The sequence below is a fragment of the Montipora foliosa genome, chromosome 5 (genome assembly GCF_036669935.1).
Source record: "Montipora foliosa isolate CH-2021 chromosome 5, ASM3666993v2, whole genome shotgun sequence".
NCBI classification, from domain to species: domain Eukaryota; kingdom Metazoa; phylum Cnidaria; class Anthozoa; order Scleractinia; family Acroporidae; genus Montipora; species Montipora foliosa.
The window spans coordinates 33,454,419-33,466,918 of record NC_090873.1 but is presented as its reverse complement, the minus strand read 5'-3'; the positions used below and the strand labels follow the sequence as shown (position 1 = coordinate 33,466,918).

Below are 12,500 nucleotides of genomic sequence, written 5' to 3'. Positions count from 1 at the left end.
AAATCCTAAACATCCATTTTGACGTCAGAAAAAAAAATCGAGAGCAAATGACTGCCTTTCACGGATAATTGTCGTCTTCAAGTAGCCAGCAAAGGTTGTAACAGGAACACGTGAGTAGGAGCGTTTTGACCCACCGAGTAATTTTTAGATTGATTTTTCCGCGAAACCAGACCTTTCCAGCAAATCGCAAGTCTTGCATCAGAAATTGTCACCCATGGGATTGACAATGGTCACTGGTGCAAGCCAAATCTTATTTAAGAACTCTTCTAAAAACAACTCGATTTGTGAAAATCGACAATCCTAGACAAATTGGTTGGGACACTTCCTTTTAAGGCAATTATAAGACGCAAAATATATTTCGCAGTAAAACTGGCGTTTCCATACTCCCCCTCCCCTCCCCTCCCCCCTCAGTTAATGTTGAACGTGCTAAGCACGCTCAAGTTCTTCTTCATGTGACATAACCTCGTTTGGGGACAATTTTGACTGGGGCAACGGGGGAAGTGGAAGAGGGATCAGATGATAAAGAGATAGAATGATGTGTGTTGTAGTGCCCCAATGTATTTTGCCTGGAATTGTAGTATTGGCTCCTGATTGTAAAGGATATTTTGGTGATGCATAAATTGCCCGCATTTTGTTCCAGGTGAAATATCAACTCGTTCTTTTTTCCGTGTGAACATACTATTTCGGCAAGGGCCCTGAACCGTGAAATGAAAACAGCCGTTGACGGCAATATGCGCAGAAGGTCAGTTCTAGAATACTGAACTTCTAAACACATATTTCTTCGTTGCGAATGTATTGGTATTGGTATTGGCCATACCTGCATAGTTTTGCTTGATGATTTCCTGCAAATTTACACAGCAGCCGCATTGTCTTTGTCTATCACCAGTGCAGCCACAGTATTTGGTCTTTTCCTTATTCCATATCCCTGCGAATAAGAAAACAGAGTGACATTCCGAAAGCCGTATTTATCTTCAATGCTTGCTCCGCAGAACAGTACGCATAGATACGCGCAGCACAAGAGCAGAAGAAGTTATTTTTGGAACGACATACAAGTTCTGGACCGGTAGTTTAAACGGGAGTCGAGATAAAAGCTTTGTCTCGCCCAGGAAAGTGCAGCCCGAATTAATTTTGTCACTAAGCTCATTGTTTTGTGACGTCAACAGCCCAAATTAAAAGTAAATATATCCTCGTTTACTCTACACCTGTGTTGCTTACCCGGACCGTAACATTCCTGGGGGAGGAGGCTGGGGAGTTGTAACTTTAGTACGAATTTGAGAGGGATCAAGTTTGGGAACGTGACCTGGTCTCGTTTTCATTCTGAGGCCAAGCAAGGAAAAGCACAACTATAAAACACCTCTACCGCTTTAAGACAATTCCCTGAATAATTTTCCGCAGTACTTGAGGGGTCACACGGTATCCTAAGACCATGTAATTATTATTGATAAAACTGCATTGTTTTGATCGGCCATCCATTTTGCAAATTATCATCGAGTGTGTGGGATATTTTGCCTTGGTAATGCGTTGTACACTGCGAGCAGTCTCTCTTTTTCTTCAGATTCAGTGAGAGCAGTGCACACGTGTGGGAGCGGCGAAGCCACGAGACGCGCAAAACGGGGGCAGTGGTCTCTCTTTTTCTTCAGGTTTATTGAGAGCAGTCTACGCGCGTCAGTCACGCGCGTGGCCGTTTGTGTGTCTCGCATTTTGCTCGGCCGGACTACAGAAAAAAGAGAGACTGATCGTAGTCTAATGCATTGGGAGAGCTGAGAATCCACTAAAGAAAGACGCCAGAAAGAATCTTTGTCTTACAAAAACATTCACATTAGCCACTCACCACATCAGGTGAGTAGACATTGCTCTGGGCTCTCAAGTTACAGAGGGGCTTGTTCAATTTAACCAAAGGTTCAAAGTTCCATTGGCCAAATGGAACGGTACTTTCGGGCCGGTAACACAAATCCGCAAATCAACAGGGTTTTGAGCATAAAAGAATGGGAAGAATTTGATAAAATTGAAAAGGACATTTTGTGAAAAAGTGGACGGTCTCAAATATTTTGATGGGGATATTATTTCATTTGACTTCCAAACGAAATTTTTAGGAAATTTTGTCTTCTTGGAAAGTGCCCAAAGACATATCAAGACTCTGCGACAGGCCTTGTCACAATCTTGGCTGGGGTCAAACTGTATGGGGGTTTGTGGACTTTGAACCATGGTAACTCTACTTCAAATTTGACACATTTTGACGGCGAAACGATTTTACTGAGAGTGAAGAAAACAGATTCAATGACCTTCATAATGACAGTCAAAGAAATCAATGAAACTTTGTGCAAACTGCTCGTGATTGAGAAATTCAGTGCAACAAAAGCAGAAACGAACAACCATTTAACTGAAATGGTACGCTATTTCACTGATTTTTTTTTTCGGCGAAGGATGAGCGATCCAAATCTAATTATCAAAATAATATTGATCTTAGGTAAGCTGCCACATTGTATCGGTTTGATTCGTTAAAAACAAAGAGGATATACATAGCAAGAACCAACAGCTTAAATGGCTTGTCCCAGCTACACCATCATCAAGTTTGACCGATCTTTTCCAAGATGAGAGCTGAGAGAGTTCCAAGTGGGTTTAATCCTTTTATTCCCAAGATCGAAACGTTTATTCCCCTAACTAGTACCATAGATTTCTTTGTTGGGTAAATATAAGAATTTGGTGTTATATCAAGATCACACCTGTTAAGCTGATAATAGTCTTCATTCTCAATACCTGTCTAACTGATATTTCATTGACATTGTGCGGAGAATTTACATACTGATCACTTCGCTTACAGAGTTAAGTACGAATATTTGTTTTTATCATGTACACTTATTCTTACCGGTAGCTTCGTCGTTTGATCGTGAATTTGCAAACCCAACAAGGAGCGCGATAACTAAAACAGCTAGCATCCTTGGCGCGTTCATCTGAGCTTCGAGGATATTTATGTCCAACAACACTAGCAGAGGGATGCGAGATTATCGAACATGGTAAACTTGATGCTGTAAATGCACACTCCTATATACGTTATTCATAGCTGTGTTTGGGTTTGCTAGCCGTGATATATTTGGGTTTATTAGGCAGAACATCCAGCAAAAAGCCTAAACATTTTACTTCGACCACACATGTAATTAACGAACATCTAATATAAAATCAGAAGAGACATGTTCATTTAACTCAAAAATAGACTTCTATGGTGGCCGGTACAAAGGTCACCTATAGGAATGTTCCATATGGGTTAATTGTGGGAACCATTTCTAAGAGACTATTGATTGTACTCCAATAAATCATTTGCACTCTTATGTTATATTTAGCCAGCACGTACCAGAGAAGTGAGAATGGGCGCTCCTCGGATTATCTGTTCGTGAAGAGTCGCCGGAGTTGCGATGTTGCAACTGGCTGATCTACGGGGCCACAGTAATCTGTGATGCTTACAAGGCGAAACAAATAACAGATAACACGTAGCTACCGTTTAGCGTTTCATGCCATTCTACTGTCAGCCTCGCCGCGTGAATATCTGTCTTTAACCCATGTCAAGCTGTAGTAAGCTGTGATAAGCTTTGAAGATTTGCGAGCGCAATGACGCCTTCTTCACAGGTTTCAAAGAACATATTCTCGTTTACCTGTAAGTCTCTTTGCTCTATAAGGCTGGATAACTCTAAAACCCTGAAAATGGCGCCACTGCAATGATTGAGAGTACACGACCCTATCTTTGCAAAACAATGTTTTTGTGACGGGAGAGGTAGGCGTGGTATATCTGTGCGAAGTGGTACTTTTAGAGAGCTTGTACCAAAAATGATACTGGTAATCTGAAATAAGATGTGTGATGGGCATAGCTGCTCACTTGCACGCCCGCCTCAAGTGTAAATGTGTATTGGAGGCAAAATATGGAATTAGAGCTGGCCAACGCGGATTTTGAATGATTGGAAATCAATTAAGTGAAACCGAAGAGGAGCACAACAACACACCTTAATTTACCTTATTATACAAAATTTTCGCGACATGTTTATTTCGCGATTTTGATGTGCGCTCATGTCGCGACACTTAAATTTCGCGTTTTTGCGTCAATTTTATATTTTGAATCACTGTAGTTTCGCGTTTTTGAGTAATACACAATTTACATTTCAACTGAATACACTGGCGGTAATATTTCCTTTCCAGTTAAGACACCCATCCTTTCAAGACATGAACCCTCCCCTATGCACTGGTGAAAACGTCATACCGTGACATTTCCACTGACCAAGTTGCATGTATTGATTTCAAAACCGATAGCTTAAGGTCGACATCCATAAACAAGGAGGTTTGGAAATTCCAGTAGAGACGAAATTCGCGAAATTAACGTGTCGCGAAAATTTCATGTAATAAGGTACCCGAAGATACACAAGAAAGAATTTACAGGTATTGAGATTAAATGGGAAAAAAAGGGGTACTGGCTTCCTAACATAAATGTCGAGTTAACGAAAAACTAGCAAGCCAAATAAAATAAGTTACAATGCTTGGGTCGGAAAACATGCACATAAAATGGACATCCTATAAACCTAAAACAACAAACAGACCCACACAACTAATATCTACTGATGTCTAGCTAACAGAGACTCTAAATTACACCGTGAAACAATAAATAAATCACATAGGGCAAAGGTACAGAAAAATACTGATATAATAAAATAGCATGAAAAACAAAACAGAAAATGCAAGAAAATTGGTATTTACTAAGAAATACTTTTTAAAAAATATTTTCTTTAAATTTCTTAAAAGAATTTGACTTCATTTTTTTTCCAAACGAATTCCACACTTTTGGTCCCTGAAAACGAATGTTAAATATCCCACAGCTGGTTCTTACAGTACTAGTAAAAAGATTAAGATATATAAAATTATCTAACTAGCACATTTACAAACGTAACGCCGGTTAAACTCCAACACATCCCGTAACCGGCTGTGTGGGCTAACCTGAACTTTGAACGACCTTGAGTTATGCGATTGATTAAAACCAAGACATTCACTGTGGTGAAGTACAGTTACAGTCAAGCTACACAACAGGAGGTTGAAGGAGGTTCAAGGTCCGGCCGCAAAAACGTCAAAGCAATACTTGAACCTCAAAACAACATGGTGCTAACAATTTCATTATCTGAAACAGAGTTGTTAAAGAGAGAGAAATTAAAAGACATTTTGCGTCGAAAATACTGGTTTTTCTTTTTTCCTTCTAGGCTTCTGTTTGGCCTTTACTTAACAGACTCTGCGACGTTTTTTCGGGAATACACACAATTAGAGAGCCCCACAAGTGCTTAGAAGTCAGTTTAACATATTCATCTTTATACATGTAAATCCTTGACGAAAGTGTTTGGAAAATTGACCCTTGGAACTGAGCTCGTAAGGTTGCAAGCATCTCCCCCCCTCCCCCATCAAATACTGGCCACTGAAAAGCCACCTTTGCATTTGAGGATGTCTAAGCCAACATCAGATGGAGTGAAAGAGGTTCAATGGCCAACACTCGATTTCGTCAAGAAACAAAAGACTGAAGTCTGTTGCTTCAACTCGAAAAGCCAAATTACGAAGCGTACTGTCGAAACCGAATGCTGCAGCTCTGTTGGGGCCTGTGGGGTGGAGGGGGGATGCAGTTTTCACTCCCACACTTTCCTGACGAGGTGTGAATGCAGGGAAAACGAGGAAAAGTTAACCAGAGGGTTACAGTTCCTGTTTATATCGGACAATACCATGAGAAAAGTAAACACTCTTGAAGTATCAAAAACGCCAATAAAAATAGCTTGTTTGGGTTCAATTTATAGCTCCCATGGGTCAATGAACGATGTATACTATTTGCAAAGAAAATATTTTCAAAGTTATTTGATGACAAGAAATTCAAAACGACCGGCATTCCGCTATGTTACGCGCTCAAATGATGCTACGTAGTTGCTCATGTTATGGAAAACTAGATTCAATATCTCCCTGACTGTTCCCTGATCCTCCGCCCTTGACGAACACACACAAAGCAATTACTGGATTCAGGCATTCCGAGATCATATGACATGAAATTATTTTATCTCACTGTGTTTCTATTATTAGGAATTCAGTACCGCCAAAAATTGTCTTTAAAAGAGAACGTTGACTAAAAACTACAATAAAGCAGTTAATAACATAACATAACATAAAAAAAGTAAAGCGGTGCATTTATATAGCGCCTTTATCACAAACGTCTCAAAGGTGCTTTACAATGATGAATTTACCCCCAGCGGACTAGAAGCATACACAGGCGCAAATGGCAGCCGCTTCTAAGCAGACCATGCATGTTGGTACTCATTTTACCGACCTCGGAAGGACGGAAAGGTGAGTGAACTTTAGCGGGAAAGGAGGTCGCCAAATATTCCAGTCTAGGCAGAACCGGGAATGGAACCCGGGACCTTAGGGTTGAAAGGCAGAGATTTTACCACTGCGCCAACCCCTCCGCTCTAACATAACATAACATAACATAACATAACATAACAACATAACATAACATTTTATTCAGGAAGTCACAACACAAATATAAAAACATCCTGAAAAGGGAAATCGTGAGGTTAACCCTGTATAAAAACAATTTCCCTAACTAAAAACTTACAAATATTATATAGATAAAATTTAATAGCTACTGATTCAATAAAATTTCAATAAATATTCAAGTCAATTTTAAGCCTTGTCTTAAAAACAGACAATGATTCGGCATGTACATTGTATCCTGGCAAGTCATTCCATTTCCTTACAATGCGAATGAAGAAGGAATATTTGTAACAATTACAAACCACTCTTTTCAGATAAAGTTTATAGTTGTGGTTAGCTCTTGTACGCGTACTATTGGCAAACTCGAAGAAATCTAGGAAAGAAAGATGTTCAATACCAAAAACTATCTTATAACATTGAACCAGAGATAGAAATTCTCTCCGCTTCTCCAGTGTTTGCCATTTTAATAAGCTACAACGGTGTTCGTGACTCATTTCGCCACATTTCTGCCTTAAGCGAAGCTCTTCATTGAACCTTTTCTAGAGCCACAATATCCTTAATCAAGTACGGGCTCCAAACAGGAGAGGCATACTCAAGTATAGGCCTGACCAGTGACTTATAGAGCTGCGAAAACGCATCCTGGCTGTTTGTTCCGATGGACCGCTTTATGATACCCAGTACCATATTTGCCTTATTTACCATTGCAAATTCATGCATGCCCCACTATACATCCTTAATAATTTATTTCTCATTGAGGTCTCGTTGTAGTGAAGTTCTTGCAATAGATCGTTGTCACCGTCACGCAACAAAATAATAGGGAATTTTAAGATCTACAACGGCGACAGTCGACGAAAACGTCACCTCAAAATATAACTTGGCTTTATCATACGTCTTTGGCGATTATTCAGTCTCGTTCACGTCCTACAATGTGGGCGAAGTATCCTAAAAATAAATTGGTACGAGCGGTTTTAAAGTTAAAATAGAGAATGAAAGATTCTCTGTTGCATGCTTACGTTGTCGTCAAAACTTCAAATTTAGTGATTTCACGTCGTCGTTATGCAGAGGACCGCTGAGATACTTGCTAAAATCCGTGCTGCACGTGCAGCACGATTATTTATGCTCTTTTAACTAATGATATTATTGCTTTGTGGCGTTGTCGTAGTCGTAGCCGTCGTCGTTTCTTAAATTCCCTAATAAAATCGAAACCGTTCAACGAAAAAAGCCATAAACTTAGAATGTGGTAGGAGACAAATTTAGAAATCTCCTCTCCAATTCTCAGGTTTGTGCGGTGCATCGTTTCTGAGTTATTTGCCGAATTTCACGCAACTTTACAGAGTTTTGTGTGGCGTCGCCACGTTGTGTGCACCAATATGGGGGCCAGAAGAACATGTCTAGAGTTTACTTCGAGATGAAAACGCTTACTTTTCGCTCACGGGATAAAATGTGTATGAACACCTCTCCTCATGTACTTGAAACGCTCAAACTGCTGAGATTCATAGGGATAGATCTTTTTCTTTTTCAACCAAATAGCTTAGTATCATGGTGTGACGCAAGGTAACAATTCGGAAATTTAAAATGCTGCATTATTTTCGAAACGAAAGACGTCATGGAACTGGATACTTGCAAAAAGATTAATTTTTAGGTCATCTTCAACCTCCTATTGATAAAAATTCAAAACACCTTTGGATTTGGATTTGGATTTGGATTTGATTACGTCATTGAGAAAACCATGCATACTGCCAACCTCGACGACAAGGGGGGAGAAGAGAGAGGGCCTGGGTTCTAGAGTTCTTTCTTCTCGTGCGAAGGCCCCACCGGCTCCAAGAGACGGTGAGATCTGGGAACGAGAACGGTTCTCTTCCTTTTATTTAAATCTAACATTTACCGACACGATTTTATTTGATCTGGACTCCACGATATTCGCAAAGCGTTTTCGCGTGGCAGTAAAAGCTTTGAGACATTCGTAAAGTGGTTATGTTATTGCTAGTAACCTGCGCCTTTGGCAAACAACACAGACCTCGGTGTTCGAAATTTATTTATTTTTTCTCAACCTTACCCAACAGTTCTTTTCCTATCACAAGAAAAATGAAATCCCGGCTATTAGGGAGAAGCTCTTCATAATAAGCAGTGTGAAAGTTAAGATTCAAATTTACCACTCAATAAATCGACGACAAAACAACTTACTTTTAGATATTATTGAAGAGGGTTTGAGGGCACTAAACTGCACACGATGTAAGCCGAAAAGCAGAAACAAATTGGACAAAACAAAAGGAAAGAACACAAAATACTATTTCCATTCAACCTCGAATGTTCAAAAAAGGAGGGGGATGATTATCCCCGATTTTAGTAGGGAGATCCCTATAAGGGAAAAGGCAATATGTAGTTTCACTCGAAATTTTCTTAGTTATAAGCTCTTGCTTGGATATAATTTGTCCACAACGGTCCCCCCCCCCCCCCCACCCATTTTTTCTTCCTTTTTAACGGCAATGAGTTTGGTATTAGTTTGTTTCATTTGTACGAACGAGACCTACCTATACAAAAGCAAAACTATTGTCAAATACTTGTGAAATGTTCGTGGCTAGTCTAGCCGAGACCTACCTAGTTCACATTATTTAAAAAAATTCGTTACAAAGTAATCTGCATACAGGGGAAGATGTTAGAAGAGACCTCATAAGGCATGTGTGAATATTTCCATTCTTGCACCACTTTTGGTGACAGGCGGTTGTTGACTTGAAGAAGGCTAGGGCCTCTTTCTATAGGTCTGCGCCAGAAGTTTCAATTAAACTGGCCGAGGTGTAAATGGAACGCGTTGTTTTAATGAAACGGTATACCATTACAGCTACTTAAATTTTCCTCGTTTTAACGGGGCTCTATATCTTACCAACAAGATTGGGAGTCGTGAAGATTAAATACGCGCTTTTCTCTGACGCTAATAAATTTGAATTTCCAAACAAAAGTTTTGGTTACGTTCAACTGAAAGCCGTTCATCAAGAGGCGTACCCTAAATTAGTTTGACTTTCATAACCTGTTTGCAAGAATAGGTCGAGAAGGACGTTTCATGATTGAAAGTGATTTCCTGTCGAAGACATCGTGGGCATAGGAAACTTGTGGTTTAAATCTTTGCCTGATCCGTTTGTGGGGCCAGCAGTGAATACCGATAGTGCATTTCATGATTGACTCCCCCTGAAAGCTTTACCCAGTCGTAGCAAACAATCTTTTAGGGCAGTGTCTTTGGCACTACATAATTTTCCACTCTTGATGGTTCACAATTCGGTGATCAGCGAAAGCATAAGGCATAAAATTGGGAAAATAACTAAGTGCGACAAGTTCTATGAACTGTAATGCCAATAGACCTCTTTCATGATAGCGGCCAAATAAAGTAATTTTGTTTTAATGCTAGTAAGCCTTTCTAGCCTCGCTACGACGAGCAAATTTCAAAAGAATTTTTGTTTCAAAATGAGGGCAGTAGGTCTAATTAACCTAAAGACAAAATAATTAGAAGGTAGTCGCCATTTATGAAAGTGGTCTATAGACCATTTTGCAGTTGTAGCCTAAGAATGTAAGCGAGGCTGACGGTGACCCTTGCTTGGATAAAATTTTTTTGCGCTTTTCTAATGTTTATGTATACCAATTAGAATTATAACAACACAACCTACATAATAAACCAGTGAGGTCTGTATCAATACAAGGTCACCAGCAGCCTCGCAGCCATTTATAGACCAGGTTACTAGGCAAACAACTGTAAAATGGCCAATTTGTTTGTAACACGATCCCTTCTAAAGGCAACTTCGTATGTTAATGAGACAAAGGGAAAACGGTGACGTCAATGAAGATATCTCTGTACCAGGGCCCCAAATCCTTTGGAGCTTTCCAGGCACCTATACTAAGCTGTTTCTAGGCAACCAGTTGCCAGGTCTGTCAATCTTCACCCAACAGGTCTCCTTCGGTTAGCTCGGGCTCATTCTCCCTGTTGCTGACGTAATCCTCGCGTAATTTGTCCAACTCGGCGAGTTCGCGCTACAAAGAAAGAAGCAACATTATCGTTGTAAGAGAAGACAAACGGGCCTCGCAAAGTGCTGGGAAGCCCCCCCTCCTTTCCCCACTCCATTGTCGTACCATAAGGGGGCCACAAGTACGTAGCCATAGTAAAAAGCGTCTCTCAAATATAGCAGATCACAGAGAAACGATTAGAGAGTATCAGTAAAAAATAATGAAAGAAGTGCGGACCTAAGATTCAAGATATAACGATGAACATCTTACCTTCACAATTTCCATGTGATACGCTCGCTTTGATCGAATCATCTTCATGGGAAACGGATTGAGAACCTGGAAGGCAATCTGAATACAACACAACATGCCATTAAATCAGAGCACACTCAGAATAAATCAAATATGACGATACAACGGTTTTTTTCTTTACCAGCAGGGACTTTTTTCGCGCGTGTGGGTCATTCGAGTCACGCAAGGTCGCACCGCGGGTCATAACGCGTAGAAATGGTGACCACACAAGAAAAGCCTCAAGCGCCGGGAACACATGCTCGGAGGAAACTTCTCTAGCTCGGAAACAGTAGCTGAAAACCGCTCTGTATCTGTATGCCCAGCACTCGACAATTTTTTCCTGACTACTGGCTGTTTTTGCTAACGTGGCATCGTGGACCGATATCACGTGAAGTCAGGCACACTTTACTGGAGAGAGCAGGACGAACCACAACCGGCACCGGTTAAGGCTATGCCCTACTCTTCCCGAATAGCGTGCGTTTTCTTTTTTCACTCCACAAAGTTTCATGAACAAGGGTTGCAAAGCGCGGCCTACCGTTAGAAAACGGCTAGAAAACTGGAAGTCTAACCCTTTGCAATAACATTCGAAAGGGAGCACTTTCCCCTCAGTTCGTCAAAGCCAACGCCAAGCGTTATTCAGGCCGGAGTTAAACCCACGATCTTTGGCATGCTTGTCTAATATTCTACAAATCAAGCTAACCGGTCGGCCGTCCAGCACAACACCAGAAAATGGCCGACCAGATATTCAGCAGCTTATTACCAACCTGACAAAGGCTATTTGCATCGGTGACCGTCTCTGGCATTTGCCTCAGGAAGTTAAATATACTCATATGATCTGTACACTTCAGAAGCTGCTCCTCACTGTTTTTGAAGACTGCGAGAGCAAAACGGAATAGCACCTGGTACAAGAGAGAATCGGAGAAGGAAACCAAAACCAAACTAATTACTTTGGCCAATCAAAACGGACGGAGAGAATCCAGTAAACCAATCAAAACTCGAAGTAATTACACGTAGCCCACACAGAGCGCGGGAAAATGTGTACGTGCGAGCCACGATTGGTTTTGGTTTCACTTCTGATTGGTTGAAAAAGTGGCGCGAAAACTTTGAACCAATCACTGAGTGAAGTAAAGCTAATTACTTTCGACACTCAATTGAAAACCGCTCTAAACACACGCTAACCAACATACTAAGGTGGAAATGGGAGAGAGGCCTCGGGACTGTTAAGCTTCTTTATAGGGAGGAGAGGGTTTGCAGGAAATGGCGTGCGTTTGAAGCAAGAGCTGTCGCCTCCCATTTGCAGGTCATTTGCGGCGAAGAGAAGGGAGCGGAGATTTTTCGCTCGGATTTTGAAAAGACAGCAAGCAAAGTCAGCAAAAGCCAACCAGCTCACCCAGGGTACAGTGAAGGAGACGCCTTCTTTGAGATAGGTCGGCGCGTTTTGCAGCCTGTAATTTCATTGGATCCCTTCACGATACAGCTCTATTGTTTTTAGGGTTACGGTCCATCGTTGATTGGTTGTTTGTTTTGGTCCACTGTTTTCTAAGTCAGTACCAGGAGACGTTGTAATAGCTGCGTACTGCCCCCTTTCTTTGATTGGCTCTTGGATGACTGAAGGGTCAACAAGACTTCTCTATTGGAAGAGGTGGGCTTGCTGATAGCTTTAAACACCACCAGGCCCCAGTTGTTCAAACGATGAATAGCGCTAAAATCCGCCGGATAAATCA

The 12,500-nt window shown here is 41.0% G+C and overlaps 2 protein-coding genes across 3 annotated transcripts in view; both read right to left on the bottom strand.

Moving 5' to 3' along the window:
- LOC138003136 (uncharacterized) overlaps positions 1-4,216 on the bottom strand; it is a 13,301-nt gene extending 9,085 nt beyond the window's left edge. The window contains exons 1-3 of one of the 2 annotated variants that reach the window (XM_068849098.1): positions 3,350-4,216; positions 2,867-2,983; positions 818-925 (exon numbers count right to left, since the gene is read on the bottom strand). In XM_068849098.1, coding sequence (XP_068705199.1) covers positions 818-925; positions 2,867-2,951 — 193 coding nt within the window. In that variant the 5' untranslated portion in view covers positions 2,952-2,983; positions 3,350-4,216. Of the gene's footprint in view, positions 1-817; positions 926-2,866; positions 3,319-3,349 lie in introns of those variants that run through there. The other variant, XM_068849099.1, reaches the window with a different exon arrangement.
- Positions 4,217-8,518: 4,302 nt separating this feature from the next.
- LOC138003992 (TBC1 domain family member 2B-like) overlaps positions 8,519-12,500 on the bottom strand; it is a 47,779-nt gene continuing 43,797 nt past the window's right edge. The window contains exons 33-35 of the mRNA XM_068850352.1: positions 11,541-11,675; positions 10,759-10,836; positions 8,519-10,515 (exon numbers count right to left, since the gene is read on the bottom strand). Coding sequence (XP_068706453.1) covers positions 10,417-10,515; positions 10,759-10,836; positions 11,541-11,675 — 312 coding nt within the window. The 3' untranslated portion in view covers positions 8,519-10,416. The remainder of the gene's footprint in view (positions 10,516-10,758; positions 10,837-11,540; positions 11,676-12,500) is intronic.